Source organism: Artemia franciscana, chromosome 21 (genome assembly GCF_032884065.1).
Source record: "Artemia franciscana chromosome 21, ASM3288406v1, whole genome shotgun sequence".
NCBI lineage: Eukaryota > Metazoa > Arthropoda > Branchiopoda > Anostraca > Artemiidae > Artemia > Artemia franciscana.
The window spans coordinates 32,431,510-32,456,109 of record NC_088883.1 but is presented as its reverse complement, the minus strand read 5'-3'; the positions used below and the strand labels follow the sequence as shown (position 1 = coordinate 32,456,109).

The window sequence follows — 24,600 nt, the reverse complement described above, 5'->3', positions numbered from 1 at the left end:
TGTTGTTTTTTTTTGTTTTTTTTAAATGCCCTGTGGGATTGATGTCCTTGGGTCAAGTTAGAATGTTTTTGTTTTCCATTTGTTTATTGTGCATGGCGCTCCGTACCATTTTGTCGGGTACTCAGTTGAGGGAGGCTGCTGATCATTTTCATTTTTGGTGTTGTTTTTTTTTCTCCCTGTATTCGCAATCACAGAGCTTTTTATTGTTTTCTTGTCGTAGCTGAATAAATATCTATCAATCTATCTAAGAAGGCTTCAGAAATGTTGATGAAAAATCATGTGTTTAAGATCCAAGTTTAAAGAAAATCGAAAAAAATAATAATGATAAGTTAGATGTTATTTCCAGAAGTTAAAAGGTGAATACCGTTTACACCGTTTCAATTTCCCTAACCAGATCTACTGATTAGGTGTATGGCACCAAATCAAATATGAAAAGAACCAGCACGTCACTTATGGATATATCGTCTGTAGTTCATAAACAAATTCCGCAAAAAGCATGTTAATAAAACAAAACTGCATTTAGGGTTGATCAACAATAAAAGGTAAAAAAACTATCAAGAAAATTTCTAAAACAAGAAAAAGTAAGGCAATACAACCTGCCCCAATTCTCTTTTGACCATAAATGACTTTCCCTTCAAATTCATCAACAGGTACTTTTATGTCGCTTCCAACTTGAGGAACAGTGACACCCAAGTGATCTTCTATCTCAGCCAAGCACTAAAATAACAAATAATTTTACCTCTAGTTATAAGAAACTACATTTTTATAAATCAATCTCGAATATAAAACACTATGAAACAGTCATACGCGAAAAAGTCACACTTAACTAAGTCTTTCTTCCTGTACAAATGAACGTTTCTGCATTCTAATGTGAAAGAAAAGGAATCTGTGCTCTTTTTCGTATTTCGCAGTATTCAATATAACATAGTTGCCCAATATGCTGCTTGTCCTTTACTCACTTTAATCACTAGGTATTATGCATTGGCTAATCTTTACTTAAGGCTGGACGGACTCGCAAAGAATCTTCCTATACCTCCCATGTTAAACATTTGGAGTTTGCCTGACGTTCCTGAATTAGTGATTTTGGCGGTTTTTATGTCAATAGAAGTAAAAAAATCTGGTGAATATTTTGGCATAACCAAATCTTAAAGCCGACAATTATTTTTTTTATAATTCCAAAATAATCATAAAACCTGTTTCGGGTTTGCATTCTAGATTGCTATGCTTGACATTGTTGTTGTGGGGTATCAAAAAATAGAGCAAAAAATTTTCTATTCATCAATAAGAAGCTTTTTTCTATAATATATACCTCCTGGCCCTTCAAATACTTTACATATTTGTGTTCCGAAATCAAAATTTCCCCTCAAAAGGTTAGATTGAGCTGTAATCGGAGCATCTAAGAATGCAAAAATTACACCAAGGGGCTAACCACTCGGATTGTTCAGGAGCGATTCAGTCAAGCATTATTTAATTCTAACCTGTTTAAACAGAGTCTAGAGAAGAAGTAAGGTGCAGACACCAAACTGCCGGTTAATGAATATATAAGAAAATTGTATTGTATAAATAATTAAGGATAAGCTGCGTCTAATCCTAGAGATAAATTGAACACAGCACAAGGGCCGAATAAGAAGCAATGGTTTTATTTTAAAAAGATTGATCTATCGTTTTGGTTTAATTAAAATAAATTCAGGACAAATTTATGTATTGTAGTATAAGTACAATTTTCCATAATCTTCGTACTGAAATAAGAATTAAAAATATATAAAACAAGCTAATTAATAACTAATGAATGAAATAAAATAACTAACGAACGAAACAAAATGTCCCCAGAATACTTAAATTTGTTATAGCAAAACCCGAGTCTTGCTGTAGAACTACCAAAGCAAACTACAAAAGCAGTCAATGACCAGTCTCAAGTCCAAGGCCTATCCAAGAAACAATCCCACCCCTTGGTAAATAAACCCCAATAAAAATTACCCATACTAAAGCAGTCAAATGACCAGTCTCAAGTCCAAGGCCTTTCCAAGAAACAATTCAACTCTTTAGTAAGTGAACCCCGATAAAAATGGTCAAAACCCTAATAAAGTTCTTATATAGTTCATGTTATTGACCACAGTAACATGGGAAAAAAAAAGAAATATACGAGGGCTCCATTTGCCAAATGTGCAGGCCCATCGTGAAAAGTTGAAATTAAATTATCGGGCTAGAGGCAGACCGCGTTTACCAAAATATATGTTAGAAGACTTAACGGATGCTTCGGTTCACGACGAATCAAGTTCCGAAGGAATTGGAACAAATTCCCCTTTTGTGTTGAAAGTTATCACTTCTGGAAGAAATTTGGGGTCAGACCTTCTAAAAGGCTCATGCTGGATTGTGGATCTGCCTTACCTTTTTGAGAATTATGAAAAGCTCGTGATTCGCCACATGTAAGTTTTTTCTTTGTCTTTCATTTTACGTCATTGATTTACTGCTATCAAAATTATTAGGATGGGGAATTATTCTGGGTTGCAATTAATACAACTTGTACCTTATTAATTCTTATAATTGTCTTTTCTGCTATAGAGAAAGAATGTTCGATAACTTTTAAAGATATTTTCATCCCAAAACAGAAAGTTAAGAAAGTAACACCATCAGATTCAGCGTATCACAGAACCTTATTGTACAAGTTTCAAGCTCCTATCTACAAGAATGTAGAATTTTGTATATTTTGCCAAAACACAAATCCCAGATGCGTGTTTATTTATTTAATTCTTTTTTCCAAGGGTGATTGTACCGACCCATTGGTCTTAAAATTTTGCGAGAGGGCTCATTCAAATGGAAATGAAAAGTTCTAGTGCCATCAAAATCCTGATATAGCCATTTTATTCAGCATAGTTGAAAAACCTTATAACTATGTCTTTCAGGACGACTTACTCCCCCAAAGTCCCCATGGGAGAAGCTGCAAGTTAAAAACTTTGACCAGTGTTTGCACATAGTAATGATTATTGGGAAGTGTACAGACGTTTTCAGTGGGATTTTTTGGTTGGAAGGAGGGGTTGAGAAGAGGAGGTTATGTTGGGGAAACTTTCCATGGAGTAATTTGTCATGGGGAGGAAAATTTTCCATGAATGGGAGGGGGCAGGATTTTCTAGCATGATTTAAAAAACAATGAAAAAATAAATATGAAAAAGTGTTTTCAACTGAAAGTAAGGACCAGCGGTAAAACTTAAAAAGAACAAAAAATATTACACGTATAAGGGGTTCATTTCCTCCTAATCTCTCACTCTTTACGCTAAAGTATTTTTTAGTAATTTCAATTATTTATTCTACGGCCTTTGTGATTCAGGGGTCATTCTTAAGGATTTAGGACAAAATTTAAGCTTTAGTATAATGAGCGAGGTATTGACAAGTGGGCGAGCCCCCCCTTATATACGTAATAGATACCTGCGAATATAGAAGTTCGTTAGGTAAGCTAATTCGTAAGTTACGTATATTTTTACTAATGAAAACAATCGTAAAAAACTAAAAGCTCTAGTTGCCTTTTTAAGTAGCAAAAAATTGGAGAGCAGCTGGGCCTCCTTCCCCGCTCATGTTTCTCAAAATCGTTCGATCAAAATTATGAGAAAGCCGTTTAGCCAAAAAAAAATATTCAAATTTCGTTTTAATTATTCATCTGCGCAGAGCCGAAATCAAAACATGGATTAACTAAAAAAAACATTCAGAAATTAAATAAAAAACGATTTTTTTTAAATGAAAGGAAGGAGTAACATTAAAACTTAAAACGAACCGAAATTACCCAGTATATGAAAGAAGCTGTTCCCTCCTCAACGCCCCGCTCTTTACGCTAAAGTTTTTACAGTATTAAACAGTAGATCTTTTAAATTATATTTTTGGTAAAAAATAAGGAGAGGGGCACATTTGAAGGAAGGCCTAAAAATTCAGAAAAGAACTTAAAACAACCATAAGTAGCTACTTATACTATTCCTAAGAGCAAATGCTTCGCTATACCCCACCCCTCGCCCCTCTTTAAGCGACAGTTTATAGCCCCATTATATATTTCCCCATTACATTTTGAAATAGCCCCACTTTTTACTTCTGTATTAATTTATGACAAAAGCTAATCAATCGGCGGAAAAAATGAGTCGCGCTATTCTGAAATAAATAAAAAAAACAAGTTTTTTTTAACTGAAAGTAAGGAGCAACATTAAAACTTAAAACGAACAGAAATTACTTCGTATATGATAGGGGCTGTTCCCTTCTCAACGCCTTGCTTTCTACGCTAAAGTTTGACTCTGTCTCACAACTCTCCATTTAAAAAAAAAAAAAAACTTGCCAATTTGAAAAATAAAAAAATATACTACGACGTTTAGGGGTGTTTCCCCTTATTTTCCAAACTCGTAACTCGAAGAAGAGGGGGATATGTTGGGGGAACTTTCCTTGGAGGAATTTGTCATGGGGGAAGAAAATTTTCATGAAGGGAGCCCAGGATTTTCTAGTATTATTTAAAAAAAAATAATGAAAAAATAAATATGAAAAAGCTTTTTTCAACTGAAAGTAAGGAGAAGCATTAAAACTTAAAACGAACAGAAATTATTAAGCATACGATAGGCTCACCTCCTCCTAATACCTCGCTCTTTACGCTAAAGTATTTTTAGTAATTTCAACTATTTATTCTACGGCTTTTGTGATTCAGGGGTCATTCTTAAGAAATTGGGACAAAATTTAAGCTTTAATGTAAAGAGCGAGGTACTAACGAGGGGGTGAGCCCCTTCGTATACGTAATAAAAACATGAGAATACAGAAGTTACTTACGTAAGCTAATTTGTAAGTTACGTATATCTTTTACTAATAAAAAGATTCGTAAACAATTAAAATTTTTAGTTGCCTTTTTAAGTAACCAAAAAATCGGACGGCAACTAGGCATCCTCCCCCGCTCCATTTTTTCTCAAAATAATTCGATCAAAACTATGAGAAAGCACTTTAGACAAAAAAATAAATATTAAAATTTCGGTTTAATTATTCATCTGCGGAGAGCGAAAATCAAAACATGCATTGATTCAAAAACGTTCAGAAATTAAATAAAAAAAAACAGTTTTTTTAACAGAAGTAAGGAGCGACATTACAAGGAGCCCCGCTCTTTACGCTAAATTTTTTACTGTTTTAAAAAGTAGAGTTAAGAGAAAGAGTCAAACTTTAGCGTAAAGAGTGGGGCGTTGAGGAGGAAACAGCCTCTTTCATATACGGGATAATTTCTGTTCGTTCTAAGTTTTAGTGTTGCTCCTTGCTTTCATTTAAAATGCTTGTTTTTTTTATCTAATCATTAAAAAGTACGGATAAAGGTTCTGAAAGAATGTCTGCAAAGGCTTTAAAGGATTTGAGAAATAAACTAGCTAATTTGATCCTCCTAACTCATAAAAGCATATTGGTATTTTTAATCGTACTAATAAGAACTTTGTGAATTACTCGAATAAAAGTTTAAATGATAGTTGAGATGCAACTGAATTTGGGGCACGGATTTTTACTTTGAATTTGATTTTAGGGAGTCAAGTGAGACTTAATTTTTCTTGGAATTCGGTTAGTAATTTCCGTTGGAATTTGGTAAATCGACACGGGTCTGTTTAGAGGGCATTTCCTGTCATGCCCCAAAGGATTTTGTATAGTTTTGAAATACTTGGCTTTCCTGATTGGTAGTTCCAGGACAGTTTTTGGCTTGGTTACATACATAAATAAAATTGGGTGGTTTAATCTGACAATGAAATACAACAAACTTTCGGTTAGATCGTATAATTTCCACTTCTCGCCCATTTCTAGCTATATTTTATATTTTATTTCATATTTTAATTACCCTACATCGCTCACTACTCTACATACTACCTATCCTTTTTGAAGCTATAGCACTTTCCTTTCTACCAAAACAATAAAATCGCTACTTTACTATTTTACTTCCTCACAACCAATTAGCATTTTATTTACAGGTGCCAAGACATCAATTTGGTTTCAAATATGATGTTTTCTAAAGAACATAGAGCTGGATTGCGCTCAAGACTCATCTTCAAATGCGAATCATGTCATGAGGAAGCCACAATTCACACAGAAAAACCCCTTGCTCCTAGAAGGCTTAAAAAAAAAAGACTCAACGAAAACCGTAGTCAAAAAACGGAAAAGGACTGATTTTGATAGTGTGAATACTATCAGAAAGAAACACAAAACAGAAACAGGAACAGTAAGTGTCAACAAAGAGGTAGTGGTTGGTGCAATAAATGGTGGAATGACTCACGCCCAGGTTCAAGAACTTTTCTCTACCATTGGAATAAATACCCCGTCTCAAAAAGTCTTTACGAAATTTGAGAAAGAAATTTGCGTAGAATTGGAAAAAGTTTTCTATGACTATCTTATCGAAAATGGGAAAACCGAGCGAAGGATGGCACTGGAAGCAGGTGAGAAAATTCACCCAAATGGAGCTGTAGAGACATGTGTTATAGTTGATGGAAGCTGGTGTACACGAAGTTATGGGAATAGATATCGTGCACTCTCAGGCTGTGGAGTGGTGATAGGTTTCTATTCGAAGAAACTCTTAAATCTAGGAATTAGGAACAAATATTGCTGTACTTGCGTGAAATACAGGCATCAAGTAAATAGATCTGTTCCTGAACATACATGTTTTATGAACTGGCAGGGGCCCAGTACAGGTATGGAGTCAGATATATTAGTTGACGCATTCCGAATAGCAACATCCATGCACAATCTAAGATATACTCGATTTGTTGCCGACGGCGATTCAAGTACCCATTCTGAAATTATAGCAAGGGTACGATATGGCAGAAATGTAGAAAAAATTGGGTGTGCTAATCATGCTTGCAAATGCTTGAAAAACAGACTATATAAGAAGCAGCATGAAAATGCCGAATGCAGAAGATTTCTTAGTGCCGCAATAATAAAGAAAATGTGTGATTTTGCCAGAAATGCAATTGTATGTGCCACCACAGAGAAGAAAAGCGTGAAGGATCTCATCAGTGCGCTGAAGGCAATTCCTCTACATTTTTTCCGTGGCGACCATAGATTTTGTCCTACACGCTGCTCGTTCTCCGGGAAAGTTCTACAGGTCAATCCTGAAGACACCCCTAGCAAGATCTTTCTCCGCCATGTGTATTCAGCCTTTGATACGCTGACCAGAAGGGCTCGTCTACTGATAGGAAACCACACGAGCAACCTGGCAGAATATTTTATGAGCATAGTTGCAAGGCTTATAGGTGGCAAAAACATCATGGTTAGCCAAAGTGCGCTATATACCAACCGTGTTAAAGCAGCAGGAATCCGATTTACGAAAGGTCACTCAGCTCGCCTTGAAATATTTCGAAGAACTGTAGGATCTACACCAAGTAGGCAGTTGAAAAAACGTGCACAACAGCGGGCAATGACTACTGCTCGACGTAAAAAACTGTCTACTAAAAAGCGCCTTTTCACTAATGCTTCCACAAAACTCCCTTCAAAAGAAATCAGGGAGCCAACCAGAGCAGACAAAAACTACGGCTCGAACGCAACTGCTCCGGATTTTGATTGCAGTGCGCTCGAAATTGCAAAAACAGATTTTTTGACTCGTCTCCAATGTACTGCAACAGATGTCCTCAGTATCGAAAAAGCCACTAGGCTTCAGAGAAATTATATCGATAATAGCTGGATAGATTACAGAAAAAACAGAATTACAGCTTCCGTAGCTGGTGCTGTTTGTAAAAGGCGGTTGAAGACTGTGGGCTCATTAGTTCGGCAGCTGCTGTATCCCAGAAACCGCCAAACAAAGGCAATGGAGCATGGTCAGATGTATGAGCCTGTAGCTATTGCAGCTTTTGCAAAGAAAATGGGTTGCATTGTGAACTCTGCTGGGCTTTTCATTCACAAGGAATATGGGTTTCTAGGGGCCAGTCCGGACGGGATAGCAATTTTTCCTTCGGGTGAGAAGACTCTTTTGGAGGTGAAGTGCCCTTTGACAGCAAAAGGGCTTACATTGGAAGAGTGGATAGCGCTTAAAAAAAATACATGTCTAGAAAAGAAAGTTAATAGTGAAATAAAGCTGAAAAGAACACATGACTACTATTACCAAGTTCAAATGCAATTGGAATGTTGTGACATTGATTTTGTATACTTTGTAATATTTTTAGGGGAAGAGGAATTATATTATGAAAAGATTGGTCGTGAACGTGAATTCTGGTCTAACAAAATGCTGCCAAATCTACAAAAATTTTATTTTGAGGCACTGTTACCAGAAATTGTCGACGGAAGGTTGCCAAGAAGTATGGAGATACGAGAACCGTTTATATAAATCCAGCTGTGCTAGGTATGGGTAGTTATCAAGTGTCATTACAGTCTTATCCGAATACAAATTCAGATATACAAATACTCAAGCAACAATCGAACTTTAGAATATTTTTTAATGAACCCGTATGGATAAGCTAAAGAAAAAAAAAACAAGTTTTTTTTTAACTGAAAGTAAGGAGCGACATTAAAACTTAAACGATCAGAAATCACTTCGTATATGAAAGGGGCTGCTCCCTCCTCAACGCCCCGCTTTTTACGCTAAAGTTTTTTACTGTTTTAAAAAGTAGAATTGAGAGAAAGAGTAAAACTTTAGCGTAAAGAGCGGGGCGTTGAGGAGGGAGCAGCCCCTTTCACATACGAATAAATTTATATTCGTTTTAAGTCTTAATGTTGCTCCTTGCTTTCAGTTAAAAACATGTCTTTTTTTTTATTTAATATCTGAAGGTTTTTGAACTAATGTATGTTTTGATTTTGGCTCTCCACAGATGAATAATTAAAACGAAATTTCATATTTATATGGCTTTCTCATAATTTTGATAGAATCAATTTGAGAAAAAAGGAGCAGGGGAGGAGGCTTAGTTGCCCTCCAATGTTTTGGTTACTTAAAAAGGCAACTAGAACTAGAACTTTTAATATTTTACGAACGTTTTTGCTAGTAAAAGATCTACGTAACTTACGAGTTAGCTTACGTAACGAACTTCTTTATTCTGTTAGTGTTAAATTTTAATGCTGCTCCTTACTTTCAGTTGAAAAAACTGTTTCATATTTATTTTTGTATTGTTCTATTTTGAAATAGGGCTAGAAAATCCTGCGCTCCCTTCATGGAAATTTTCTTCCCCATGACAAATTCCTCCATGGAAAGTTCCCCCAACATAAACCCCTGTTCTCAACCCCCCCCCAACCAAAAATCCTCCTGAAAACGTCTGTACATTTCCCAATAACCATTACTATATAAACACTGATCAAAGTTTGTAACTTGTAGCCCCTTCCACGGGGATTCTGGTGGAATAAGTCGTCCCCAAAGACACTGTTATAAGGTTTTTCGACTATGCTGAATAAAATGGCTATCTCACAATTTTAATCGGGTGACTGTGGGAAAATAATTAGCGTGGGAGGAGGCCTAGATGCCCTCCAATTTTTTAGATCACTTAAAAAGGGTACTATATACTTCATTTTTTATATATAATTCACTTGTATATAACTTCATTTCCGTTGGAATGAGCCCGCTCGCAACATTCTATGACAACTGGTTCGATATAATCACCCCTGGAAAAAAAAATCCATATTTTTGCTGATAGAAGCTACACTTCCACGGTAGGGTTCCCTGATAGGCTGATTCGGATGGGTGTAATTTTGGTTTTATTACTTTTATCGGGTGTTTCCCTCTATTTTCTAAAATAAGGCAATTTTTCTTAGACTCGTAATTTTAGATAGGTATCTCATATATTTAAAATCAGCATTAAAATGCGATTTTGTTCATGTAGCTATTGGTATCAAAAATCCGTTTTTTAGAGTTTTGGTTACTATTGAGCCGGGTCGCTCCTTAGTACAGTTCGTTACCACGAACTTTTTGATAAAATGAAATAAATTTGTCACTTCGCTGCGAGCAATTATTTAAATTATATTTTTCTAAATATGTCTGCATGAAGTAAAAACCCGAAAATATGTACTTTTTATTTGTAATTTCCACAATTTTATACCGCGTCTCCTGGCAAATAATGATGACCAGACCACAGGCACACACGCAGGCGAGGGATTCACCCACCTTAAATTTGTATAATGCTTAATTTTGTCAGCGAAATGTTTAATTTTCCTGTGTTTTCCTGGTATTTCTTTCGTAAGAGCTGAACCCCCCTCCTCCAAAAAAAAAAATCTCGAATAATAATTTTTCTAATTTTCTCCTCGAATAATAGTTCTTTTCCAAATAAATATTCCTATTTACTTGTCGAATTACGAAGAATGAATATACATTAGTCGTAATTTTCAGTGAGAAACCCCTTGAGTTTAATGACGGCAGTGAAATCTGATAACCTTGAGTATTTGTGTAATATGCCGCGATTGAAAAAGAACTAACAGGCAGTATAATTTTTGGAGGAGCGTCCGGCCTTAAAGGAATCGTGAGACGACTTTGATAGAATAACCTTTCCCCTTGATACAATCAAATAGTACCCATATGTTTGTTTCGTTTGCGCATCTAAGGGCGAGGGAGAATGTAAATCCGAGGCCCCTGCTTTGTGCAAACTCGATTACGGATCTGAAACTGACTTTGGAGCCAAGCTTTGGATAATAATTTCGTTGAATACCTTTGCTACTATCAACTCATCACCTGAGTCGCGCCAAGCCACCTCGGGCCGACTACTGGCGGACACTCCTCATCTATCTCAGCCTCTTCAAAGCCCATGCCTTGGCTATGTCCCGAAATAACCTCAACGATTAGATTTTTTTTTCTAATGTTAACCAGCTATAAAAAGCAAGTTGCTTTAAAAACTTACTCTCTTGTCTGCCACTCTGCAACCTATCTTTTAAATAAAATATCCAATACTGTGGAAGATCCTTCCAAAATCGCTCCTATCCCCTTCCTCATGTACATGTCTGCAATGCAATCATGTCCTTTATCGCTTATAGTTGAAACTACTTAACTGCCTTGGCAGATAGCAAAAATCTCATCTCTTTTCTTTTCCTTATTTCAGTTCACCTTTTCCGTTATTTACTAGCCCTTTATTTAAAGAAGCAAATACAAAGGTGAAAACAATTTACCTACACAATTGGCAAGTTTCCATAACTCTAGATAAATCTGTTGATAGAAAACTCGATAATGTTTATATTTAATCTCGGAATCTCCAATCTCGGAATAGCGGATTCAGGCTAGGTCCTGACTTGGTGCAAAAACACTAAGCCCAATCTGTGGAAATTTGGTGACAGGGTTCTAAAAAATAGTCTAAATCTTGACATGCCCACCAAGCCAGTCTGCAGCTTATACTTAGCTCATTTCAAACTTAATTAGAACTAATTGAGTTTGTTTTTTCCTAGTATTATTCATTTGACCGATCATACATCAGCAGTAGGTGTGAAAAATTTGGTTCTATCCCGCCTTCTAGAGTTACTATGACAGAAAGGTCAAGATGGATAAGCCACGCTTCCGGATAAAGGATGACAAAGAAGTGAACGCCAAGACACCGATCAGCTTCAAAACTGAGACTCCTGAGAAGGGAGCAATCCTCCCCGATATCAAAATAGGACTGATATCCCAGTGCTTACTAGGATATCAAATCTTCTTTTTGCATCTACCAACCTACCATTTCAACATTGTATCTTCTTTCACCCCATTGACTGTCCAATTCCACAGTTAATGTGACATTTCGGTCAGTCCCAGAAAAAAATACCTAGAGGGTTTACTTGGTTCAAAAATCAGCATACTGATTCAAGAGTTCAACTGTTCATTCAAGAATAGTTTTTCAATCAGATTAGTTAAACCAATTCAGATCAATTAAACCAATTCCTAGACAATTACTTTGAAAAACTTATAACAAAGCTTCTTCAGCCTTCCAAAGCCAAGTTCCGGACTAATACTTGACCATAGTTAGAACCTTCGCTTTCTATACTCTAATTTTGGTTTTCAGAATTATCTTCCTATTCTTCAAAACGCTTCTCAACTGTCAAAAAGCACCCCGCGCTCTGTTATTATACTTTTTACATCTTTATTGCATCCACCATCTTTGCTTGTAATGCTAGCCAGATAAGTGAAGCTATCCACTTGACTGATTTTCTCGTTATCTAGGATTACCTCTTCACCCTCATGTTTTCCTATTCTAAGCGACTAAACAACAAAGTTATTTCCGTTCTTACAAAGCAAAATACTGAGATAAAGCTCTTTTTCTGTAAAAATTCAATTTGTAGTGTGAGTTAACCTGGTAATAAGTCTACCCTGTTTTCATCCCATGGCTAGGGAACCCATTTTCATTTTATTTATTTATTTCCCTCAAATACAAAAGTATAGAAATTAACGTAAATGAAAATACATAAATGAAAATCGCCAATATACTTCAACAAATAGAACAAAGAAACGATTGCTACAGGCTTAGAAACATAACTGCATAAAATATGTGAAGTAAAAAAAAAAATAAAAAATTCCCCAAGGGCTATTTAAATTCTTGAAAAAAGACAAAAAAAAACAAAACAAGAAGTTTATAGACAGAAATAATATTTTCAGATTGACGGCGAAGTTATTTATTCCAATCATAGCTAATTCCAACAAAACTTTTATTATAAATCTCGAAAGTAATTCAATGTTACTAAAAGAAACTGAAAAACCAAGTAAAAAGTAACGATATTTAAAACAGCAAACAAGAATTGATTGAAGTTTTGAAATTTCAAAAAAGAAGGGAAAGAGAAACAATATACGAAAGGGCAGTTGCATTAAAAGGAGAGCCTAAATATCACGACGATAGATACCACATAGCCAGCATCAAATGGAAAGGTAGAGCTTGCCTAGACTTAGACTATCCAGACGGTTTGAGCCTCCAAGATAAAAATATTAGCGAAATGAATAATTCATTGGAGGTTTCGAGAGTTCATTGCGCATTAAATGGGTTTGAAAACTAATTTCAAGAGGAATAAGAAGCTAGAATGTCAAGAAGAGCCAGCACAAAAGAAACACTGATTAAAATTACACAACATGTGAAGTAGTTTTTTCCCCAGGTAACTAATTGTATTCGCCTACTTGACGAATGTAAGAATTTTCGCTTATTTAGTGACTAGCTAGTATTGGATGTGTAATGTCGGATTTTGCTAATCGTAGATATTGTCAAGTAGCTCGGTCTTGGAATTACATTTTTGACCTTTTAAATCTTTATTTCTGCTAATTTTATTCTATTTGTTTGTTATTTTGTTGATTCTCCACGTTGTTTGGTTTTTAGATTTTTAATTCTTCCAATTTTGGTTTTTATTTTATTTTATTTTTCTCCTGGCTTTTGGCGTTATTTGGTTTTATCATTTTGGGTTTTATTGGAGTTGTTTCACTCATATCTTTGCGTTGTCTTCTATTGTCTCTTATAGCACTGATGAAGGGAGGTGGTTATCCACCAAAACATTCGCATTATTCGTCTTATATTTTTGCTGTCTTTATAAAACCCAACTCTGGGTCTTGATTTCTTTGATTTTATTTTTATTAAGTGAATGTTGTCCAAATTTTTGATTTGTTTAATTCTAATAACTGACAATTGGGTTTAATGAGGAAAGTCTCTTGATCTTACTATGACAGTACAAGTTGGGTATTTTTTTCCTTGCTTTTAGGTAACTGTATTATTTTTCTTATCACAACCATCTACAAACTATGAACTTACATTAAGCTCATTATACCAAATGCAACAGCCCCGTTGATCAGTGAGTCTCGTATTGCTGCAGTTCTTTCCTCTTGATGAGCACCACTCTCCATGATACCACACTTTTTCAGGTACAGCAGATACAATAGATATGGCTAGACCCATTCTTTCTGCACGTCCAACACGGCCAATTCTATGAACATAATTAGACTTTTCATCAGGAAGGGTCATATTAATCACTGAAAAAAAATAACATGTTTGAATTTACCAGCTTAAATGATAAGACTGAAATTTATATATCTTAAATTGACGTCCGCGTCAAATTAAGATATATAAATCGCTACAAAAAGTTGGTTTCTTTAAAGAAAATCTGGGACTACAGACTTTTTGAAATCCTTTTAGGAGGAAAAGACGAGAAGAAAGAATGCGCATCAGACAAAATGTGAGAAATACAAGCAAGTTTTCTTGTCCATTCTTTTCTAAAGTCAATATTTATGTTGAAAATCAAAGCTGTAGACAAGGTTGCAATACATTAATTTTGTGATCGAGTCATAATCAAATAAGAAGTACAGATAATATGAAGTAGAATTACGTGTTATGTTCTATACATGAAACAGCATTAATAGCAAGAAATATCAATTTTATATTACTAATTGTGACTGCTTTTCAGTAATATAAATTAATAAGATTCAGTACATTCAGTAATAATAAATAAATAACACACTATACCAACATCGTTATTTACTTCGGCAGCGCTATTGCGCTGCCTATGATATTCCATTCTGATATCAGAAGAAAATTAAAAAAAACAGACATCTTGTTTTGTTATACCTTGTGTTCTGGGAATTGTGCTATAGTACAAATTACTCTACTAGGCCAACTAAATGTGACTTTTCAGGGTTTTTCAATTTTGTTTTGTACACTGTTCTTTTTTTCATGTGTTTTTTTTTTTTTGGGGGGGGGGACTTTTATTTCACAATTGTACTCCGTTATCTCTTCAAACTGAAGCTTGACAGAAGCAGGGAGAAAGAAGAATGCCCCAAAATCTAACATACGTTTTATAACCTTGTTTACACAGAAACCATTATAGAAAATAAAGAAGCACTGTATAAAAAAAGAAGAACTCGCAACCACGAACTGTATCCCATACTGAGTCAATTATATCCATCCCCATAGCAAAACTTATGTTTATTGTTAATGACTGTCTAATGATGGATTGTTTTTCTATGTATGTCTTCTGTTTTCTTTTGCTTGGTCTTGTTTTTTTTTTTCGTAAAATGACACTTTTTTTTCGAGAAAGATCCAATCAAAATTTTAAGAAAATTATTTCGTTCAGAATTATTGAAAGGTCCAGTAATTATGTCTTTGGGGATGTCAACCTCCCAAGTCCTCAGACTAAGGCCTGTAAGTTGGGCTATTTGCTAATTGCTTACATATAGTACATGTTACCGAGAAATGTATTCATGTTTGAACTTCATTTTTCAAAGACACGAAGGGAAGGAAAAGAGGTGAGTCTTTCAGAAAATATTGAGGAGAGTGCTGAACCGAATCGAAACATGTTATGTGTTTACGGATTGTCAAAAGGCCGTAACTCATGAATGTGGGTGTATAAATTTGGAACTTTCAGAAAATGATAAGGGATATGATTAAAAAAGGAATATTTGTATGCTACTACAATTATTAGTTCCTGGCATCATACCTATAAGGAAAGGCCGACGCGATAACTGCTGACCGGAATTTTTTTTTCAGTCTTTCTCAAATCCCATCTTTAATTTACAACAGATTTGGGGTTATTCACGAGTTAAAAACATCACGAGTCGCTGGCTGGACGTTGGTCTTCTCCGTTATTCAGCAAGAGAAGTAGAAATTTGGTAGAAACGAAATGACTGTGGCATTTCATAACCATTGCATAAATTAATCCTAACAAAATTAATTATCAAAATTAGAAGTATTTTTTGTTCGTTGAAAATTACTGTATACAAAACTTCGAATACCGTATCACAAAATTCATCATTTATCATTTAGAGGGAGGGATACCCCCACCCCCTCACAAACCAATCATGCCCTCTACCCCCGAAAAAATTTAGATATGGCCGTAATAGAAAAACTCATAAACAAATATGTTCATTATGATTGTAAAAACTACTTTCACTAATTAAAAATTCATGGCCAATTTAAATATAGCCTAATTTAAATAATGGCCGTATTTGAAAAATCCAAAGATAAATACGTTCATTGTGATTGTAAAAACTACGTTTGATTAACTAATTAAAAATCCATTGCTAATTTTAATATATGCTCTACTTAAAGTACTTTTAGTTTCAATTTATTTCATATAGTTCTAGTTTTCTTGTTTTTTTTCTTTTTTTCAAAATGGAATAAAAACGAACAGAAATTAAATAAAAAAAATTGTTTTGACAATTAAAGAGCGAAAATATGTCTTCCGCAGAGTAAAAATACTAATTGACATTATAATGAACAATCAAATAAAAGTTAAAAGAAACAACTTCATAAAAATGAAACTAATAATGAACTTATAAGTTACAAAAAATAAAACTAATATTAAACTCAAACTCAAAACGAACAGTTCAAGTTCAGGTTCTATTTATTTTCATAAAATAACAATAACAAAAACAATATCCCAAAGGGCTCAATGGCCCGTTATTTGGGAAACGGCATACAATAAATAAAGAATCTTAAACTTATCATAAACATACTAACCAACATCTAAATATAAATATATAAGGAAAAGAAATCAACTCACCGGCAGTCCCCACGAAACAGCGACCCTCACGTCACCCGACAATAAAATACAAATTAAAATTCTCGCGTCATTGAGGATACAACACCAACAAAACAATAACCCAAAAAAGAAAAAATAAATAAATAAACCATAAGAAACATTTAATAAGAAGCCTTTAATAAGAAACTTTTCATATGTCTCTTAAAGGAGCCAAGTGTTCGTGACTGCCGAATCTCAGCGGGAACCAAGTTCCAAGCACGCCCCACAGTCACAGCCAGGCCGAAGTCTGAACGAACCGAGGGACTAGCTGGATCCTCCCCGTTACGAACCATATACAAATTTACTTCCCCTACTAGTTTAAGCACTCCCGAAAAACAACATGGGAGATCTCCCTGGAAGTATTGATATGCCAACGAAGATAGAGATAAAACATAAATATCTTTAATTTTGAGGAGGTCAAGAGGAGTGTGTGTAGCCGACTGAAGAATTCTTGCCGCTTTTTCATAAAGATTGTGAATAGGAGCAAGTACCGAGGGAAATGTGGACATCCACACAGACGAACAGTAACATATATAAGGGTAAATCAGAGAGAAGTATAAAAGACGGAGGATAGGGAAAGGAAATAAACGCTTTAATTTTCGGATGATCCCAAGTCCACGGGAAATTTTCACTCTTATTTGAACATGCCACTTAAATGATAAATTTTCATCCAAAAGAACTCCTAGGAATCGCACATATCGATCCGAGGGACGACTTATGGAGCCTCTTGGTGTATGAAGCTCAGTAATTGTGGGGCAGCTCACACCTTTACGAGAAAAAATAAGAAGGTAGGACTGTTTTACATTTAAAGTTAGTTGATTTATGTCAAACCAAAAGAGTATTTTCTCAGTCATTGCTTGAAGCTTTAGAATAAGGGATGATTCATCCGGAGCTGCAGCACCTAAAGTAGTGTCATCTGCAAATGCTATTAATTCTTCTCGACTATTGGGTGTGAACACCAACGTAGTCTGAGAGTAAGATTTGTGACACAATCTACAGCAAATATTGTTAAATGGGGTGTTAAAAAGTCGGTAGAGATTTTTCACATAGATGAGGAAGAGGGTTGGCCCAAGAATAGAACCTTGGGTACTCCGTATTCAATTGGAACCTTTTCGTCTGTAACTTCCATGGCAATAGATCTGTCAGTTAGGTATGACGAGAACCAAGACAATGCTTCCCCATGGACACCAACATGACAAAGTTTACCAATGAGAATCTTATGTGTTAGGCTGTCAAAAGCTTTCTTTACATCAAGAAAAATGGTTGCAGGAATAAGATTAGAATCTAAAGATCGTCGTATAAACTGAAGAAGTCTATTACAAGCATGTTCTGTAGAATACTTTGCGCGAAACCCAAACTGATGCTGATGGAAAAAAAATTTAGCTTCAAGAAATCTCACCGGACGTTTGAGCATTGCCCTTTCAAATATCTTAGAGAACACTGACAAAAGAGAGATCGGCCTGTAGTTCCCAGGATCCTTTCGGTCAACTCCTTTAAAGAGAGCTATAACACGTGTAAGTTTAAGACGTTGTGGAAATACTCCTAGTTGAAATGACCTATTAATCAAATGGTAAATTAGGTGATAATCGATGGAAGAATACGTTTAATTACTTTAGCAGAAATTTGGTCAAAACCTGCTGAAGAATTCTTGAAAGACAGAACAATATTTCTAATTTCCTCCACCGCAACCTCCCCAAGAATCATTGATTTCAAACACGAGGGACCTAAGAACTGCTTCCAAGACTGTGACACAGAGGAATAAGAAACGCTTTTAGCAGTTTTTTTCCCTATCTCCGCAAAGAATTTATTCATATGATGTCGAATTTGGCCTTTTTCTGTTACAAGTTGATCGTCTACAATGAGAGACTTAGGGAGACCTTTTGGTTTCATGGATGGCCGACTAACTTCCTTAATCACGTCCCACGTCTTTTTTATATTTTTACCGCAACCAACAAATCTCTTTGTAAGATATACTGTTTTAGCTCTGCGAATAATTGATTTCAAAAAATTACGGTACAACTTAAATGCTTCTAACTTGGCCTTATTTGGTCTTTTTTGTACTCCTTCCAAAGGTTCTGCTTCCTTTTTATTGACTTTAGAACTAAAAAGGGATATTAACCAGGGAGCTACAGGTGTTGATCTATTTGACCGAGGATTTTTTAAAGGAGCTTCTAGACAATAAGACGTGAATTTTCCCTTAACAGTGTCATAAAACCGGCCAAATATGTCATTATAATTGCCTAAACTAATATTCTCTGGTAAAGAAAAGTCCCATTTATATGTACCAAGATCTTCTTTCAATCTATCCAGCTCCACTGGTGAGCAACAAAATCTCGGTTTATCCTGGGGGACTAATCTTTGTGGATTTTGGAGGATTTGAAACAGGGCTAAAACTGGCAAATGGTCGGAAATGTCAGAAAGCAGTACTTCATTCTTAATGGAGTGTAGCGATGAAAAAATATTGTCAATTAATGTTGCTGACTGGTTTGAAATCCTTGTCGGTATGTTTATACAAGGAGCCAATCCGTACGAAATTAGTAAAGACAAGAGATTAGAAGACTGCCTAGATGACAATTTCGTAAGGTCAAGGTTAAAGTCACCCATCAATATAACTTCATATTTTTTAGCAAAAACTTTCCTAAGAACGTGTTCTAATGTTTCAAGAAATTCAGTCACAGATACGCTTGGAGAACGATATACTTCGCCAATTATTACCCTTTCCTTAGCGTTAATTGGGATTTCAATAAAAAGTGACTCAAATATTTTTTCATTATTTATGCATAAATCATGTCTTAGTACAGCCTGAAAATTATTTTGGATGTAAAATCCGAGTCCACCTTTTTGCCCATCTTGCGGTTAAAAAAAATCGACATATAACCGGGAATATCCAAAAGTACCTGATTACTCTCATTCAAAAATGTTTCACAGAGACCGATAATTGCTGGGCACGAATCCCTACATAATAATTGAATATCGTCGAATGAAGAATTTAGGCCCTGAACGTTAAGATGCACAACCGGAAAAACATCGCCCCACCGAGCTCCGGAGCCCCAAGAAATTACTAAATAATTGAACGAGGAAGTAATCTGTCTTGTACCCCAATTACAATCTTTAAAAACAGTTATTATAAGAGTTAAAACAGGATAAGAGATAAAAACAGTTAAAAGAAACAGATATTAGACTTAATCGAAAAAATAAACCAATAATGAACTTAGAATGTACACAAAATAAAACTGATATTCTAGTCAAACTTAAAACGAACAGAAATTACTAGATTAGATTAATTTATTTCAAAAACATGTATACAAAACATTTTGCTGCACCTGCTAAGAAAGCCCCGAGGGGCTTGTTGGCAGTCATCTCTACTCTACATATTACTAAGATTCTACTTATGACACTCACGCATTATTACTATACTTTTGCATCATTATCATACTATTCTTTTGCAAGGAAGAATCTCTTAACAACAGCCTTGAAGGAAGCCAAATGACTCGAATTTCTTATTTCAATTGGAATAATATCCCATACAGAGGGGGCAAAATTTCTAATCACGAAAGAAGCTCTAGCCGTATTTCTAAATGGGTGTATCAGATTTGATGCCCCTCGTGTATCGTGGCTATGAAGATCACAATTAATGGAGAAAAAATTTTCGAAAGAAGAGGGAAATATATTATTAATAAATTTATATGTGAAAATACTAACTTGGTAGTCTCTTGTTTTTGAAATATCAAAAAGTTGATTCTTAGTATAAAGTTCATTAATATTATGAGTAAATAAAGTTTTAGGTGATAAAAGTTTAACGGCTTTATTTTGGATTTTTTGGATTTTTTTTATAGCATGATACAAAATTACTAGCCCATAAAGAGCAACCATAGCAAATATACGGTTAAAAAAATAGCAAAATAAAGTAACCGAAGAATTTTATAGGATACTAGGTTTTTAACACGGCGAAGCACACCCAGAGATCTGGACAACTTTGAAGCTATAATATTTGAATGTATTTCCCATGATAGATTTTCATCAATCATAAAACCTAAATACTTTGTTACCTTTACTCTTTTTATTTGATTTCCGTTTATTATTAATTCTAAATTAGTTTCAATACTAGATATCCGAGAAAATAGAATGTAGTTAGTTTTATTAAATTTAATGTCAAAAGATTGAAATTTGCCCACTCAATAAACTCGGTCATTGCCTTTATCTTTTTATCAAAAAGTAGATCAACTGATGGAGCAGCTACAAGTAAAAGAGTATCGTCTGCAAAAAGGATTATACCAGCCTCTGACAAATAATACTTAATCCGATCTATAAATATTAAAAATAAAAGAGGACCTAGTATAGAGCCCTGGGTACTCCGCAAGTTATCGTACTAGTTTCAGAAGTAAAACACCCATTCACCACAACCTGCTTTCGGTCACTTAAATAAGATTCAAACCAAGACAAACTCTTTCCGGTAACACCGATTTTTTCCAGCTCAAGTAATAACTGTTAATAGTCAATCGTGTCAAAAGCCTTTTTCAAATCCAGGAATAAAGCAGCTGGAATCAGACCCGCTTCAAACGACATATTTACCCAGTCAACAATTGAGTATTTATAAGAATTGTATTATTTTCAACGTAATCAGTTAGCCTGGATCCTATCACCTTTTCATATATTTTTGAAAAAAAAAGGGAGGATAGAAATGGGTCTTTTGTTTGAAGGGTCGTCTCTCTTACCTCCTTTGTGCAATGGTATTATTTTAGCCACCTTCAAAACTTCCGGGAAAATTCCTTTTTCCATAGACTTATTAATCAAATTACATACAACTGGTGTTATAACTGATTTAACTGATTTAGCAATCTTAAGAGAAATCCCGTCTACGCCACCTGAGTATGATTGGATTCTACTGATAATTGTACTCACTTCACTTATGCTACAAGCATTAAAAACCAGCTGATTTTCTACTGGAATTTCCGACTGAACTATTTTGGGAGGCCGCTTAATTCTTTTCCGAGCATCGTCAGAAAGTTTCGCTCCCTCACTAGAAAAATAATCACATAAATGATTCGCAACATCATTTGGGGTAGTCAAATTCCCCCTCTCTGTTTGCAATTTATTAATAACTTCTATTTTACCCTTTTGACCCAGGAGTGAATTTACTGTTTTCCATGTTTTTTTCATATCACATTTATGCTTCATAAATGTGAAAAATAGCTTTTCAGCGAAGAAAAAATAGCTTTCAGCTTTTCAGCGGAAAGCTGAAAAATACATTTTTTCAGCTTTCCGTTTTAATCCGTTTAAAGTATTCCGGTAATTTTTAAACTGCTGAAAATTAATGACAGATGGTTCACCAACGTATATTTTATACAATTCATTTTTCCGACTTAGAATGCCCTGTGTAATCCATGGTTTCTTATGGAATTTCGTACTACCTCTTTTAAGTCTTCTTAGAGGACACGTATCATTCAATATCTTTGCAAATATTGCAACAAAAATATCATACGCAACCGACGGGTTATCTTCTTCAAAAACTGGAGTAAAATCTGCATCATCCATTTCTCTCTAAAATTTTTTAAAATTATCATTTCTTAAATCACGAAAATATGTTTTATTTATTTGACCACTCTTATTTATAATCCTGTAAGATTTTTTTATTTTACTAAGAAAAAAAAGATGGTCGGATCCATCCGTGAGTAGAACATCAGCATACGAACTTTCAAGCAGCTTTCCATCCACAAATATATTATCGATAAGAGTCACAGACTTATCAGTTACTCGTGTAGGAATAGTTACCAGGGGGTACTGGAATGATGAAATCATAGAGTTAAGAAAATCTAGGCGGCTTGTACTTTTAAGGAGGTCAATATTGAAATCCCCCATTACTACTTTATATTTATGATCATTACTAAATTTCTCCATTAAATGCTCCATTTCCTCAATAAAAACATCCTCATTAAATGACGGTGTCTTATAAACTAAACCAACAACTATATTTTTATCAGATTTATCTTCTATTTCAATAAAAAGAGTCTCAAGTCTTCCTTCAAGCCAAAGTGAGAGATACTCCCTTGCCCAATACGAAACTCCTTCCTTTATCAACAAAGCCAGACCGCCTCGCTCCATAACCTGTCGTTCTTTTCTTTCACTAACATATCCTGGAAACTGGAAATCCCACACTGAAAAATTATCCCTATTCGATACAAACGTCTCACATAGTCCTATTACTAACGGTGTTTCTTTCATATCACTTAATATGTTACAAAGTGTAGGGTACGCAGTCCTAAGGCCTTGGCAATTCCAAAATGCAAAAATAGTATCTTCTTTGACCGACCATTTCTTCAGCGACTGACTATCAAAAAAATTACTAGCTATCATTGCTTGAGTATTATTTCCTTTACTTAAACTATCATTTGCAATAGGGGTGGATAATAATTGGTCAACAGACAGCCGATTACTTTCTAAGTCTGAAAGCCTGTCGGTCATACTATTCATGATAATACTCTAGTATGCTCAATAGTGCGAACTCTTTGATATCTTAATGACGAAACAAACAAAAAAGTTTTTGACACGAGATTAGCGAAACAAAGCAGCCAACCCCAAATAAACGACAGAACTGAGGATGGATTCAACATGTCAGTACTTGTCACTGATCAGGTGATTCAGCGACCTAATTTTCAAGATGGCTGAACTGTTTTCCGGTTTGGCTAGCACACGGCCACCATCAGTCCAAACATTCCGAGCTCCAAATTTGTCGCGTGCCAGATTCAGCAGTTGCTTACGTTTTGGCGTTAAATACTCAGATATAAATACTTTCTATCGATTTATAAAGTTGGAAATTCCCCCCCCCCCTTTCACTCCAATCATAGCGCGACTGTTATACGCGCTTTACTGAAAGCAATATATATTTTAAGCGATTTTAAAACGAGAGAAATAAATACTTAAAACCGTATCCAGAAATAATTGGTTATCTGGCTGCAGCTCATCCCCTCTCCCCCTGTTACCCGAAAATTAAATTCTACTCAAAAAAGCTATAAAAATGCAAATACACTAATTATGATGTCTTTTGTTATTTTTTTTTTGTAGGCACCCTCAAACAAAACACCCAAAATAATGCATCCGGCCGGAGTGACGGATGTTATTGTATTTCAGCCTCCCCCCCATCCCCACAATCAAAGGTTCAATTTTACTCATATAATAAAAATGCTACAAAAAATCATAATAAATTTTGATACGTTCGGTAAAGTTTTTTTTTTAACGCACCCCTCAAAAATCATAACCTCTCCTGCCAAAATAATCCTATATATAGTCATACAAAAACTAAACTCTTCACAATACATGTTCTTTTCAATAAAATACACTTTAGATTTCATAAAACGAAAGAGAAGCGAAATAAAGCACCATTTTTTTTTGTAATTGAAACTAAAATTTCAATAGCAATCAAGACCATATTAAAGAAAATGTTCAAGTTAAAAGAAACAGTTTTATGTCAATATCCTTCTTTTAGTTTTTTTTTCTGTTTTAAAGATATAGAGCAATGGTGCCTCAATTACCTTCAGAAAATGAATAGTTTTATTTTTTGAAGAAATTTTATTCTTTGAAGTGAAGTTTTACAATAACGAATTTATTCGGCTCTTTTATGCATTTTAAAGAAATATGTTGAGAATGAAGAAATATTAATGGAACTTTAATTTTTTTACTAAGTCTAATATTCATTTCTTTTAACTGTTTTATCTCTTATACTGTTTTAATTCTTATAACCACTGTTTTTAAAAAAAATATAACTGGGGTATAACACAGATAACTTACTCGTTCAATCATTTAGTAATTTCTGTTCGCTGAGTTTAAGTTGAATATTTTTTTTTTTTTTTTTGTAACTTATAAGTTCATTTTTGGTTTCATTTTTATTAAGCCGTTTCTTTTAACTTTTAGTTGATTATTCATTATGATGTCAGTTATTTTTTTACTCTGCTGAAGACTGTTTTTTTTTTATTTAATAACGTAAAACATTCCTTGGAGTAAAATTGATTATATCGTCATACACAAAACAAAAGGGTGTATCTCGGACCTTCTTCCAGATATGAGTTAGAAAGTCATCTAAAAAATTTCCCAAGTGGATCTTTGTCTACTGGTCACGACTGATAACGCGTGTTTATTTTGCATATCAAATAGGGGAAACCTGCCATGATCACAACAAAAGCGTCCCAGTCCCACTCCTGGCTCGAACAC

At 34.7% G+C, this 24,600-nt stretch overlaps 1 protein-coding gene across 2 annotated transcripts in view; it reads right to left on the bottom strand.

Moving 5' to 3' along the window:
- Nucleotides 1–596: 596 nt before the first annotated feature.
- The window catches only part of LOC136040910 (ATP-dependent RNA helicase Ddx1-like), a gene marked incomplete at its 3' end in the record, with an annotated part of 62,550 nt that continues 38,546 nt past the window's right edge, over nt 597–24,600 (bottom strand). For both annotated transcript variants that reach the window (XM_065725328.1, XM_065725329.1), the window contains 2 exon segments: nt 597–717; nt 13,635–13,852. In XM_065725328.1, the coding sequence (XP_065581400.1) occupies nt 597–717; nt 13,635–13,852 (339 nt within the window).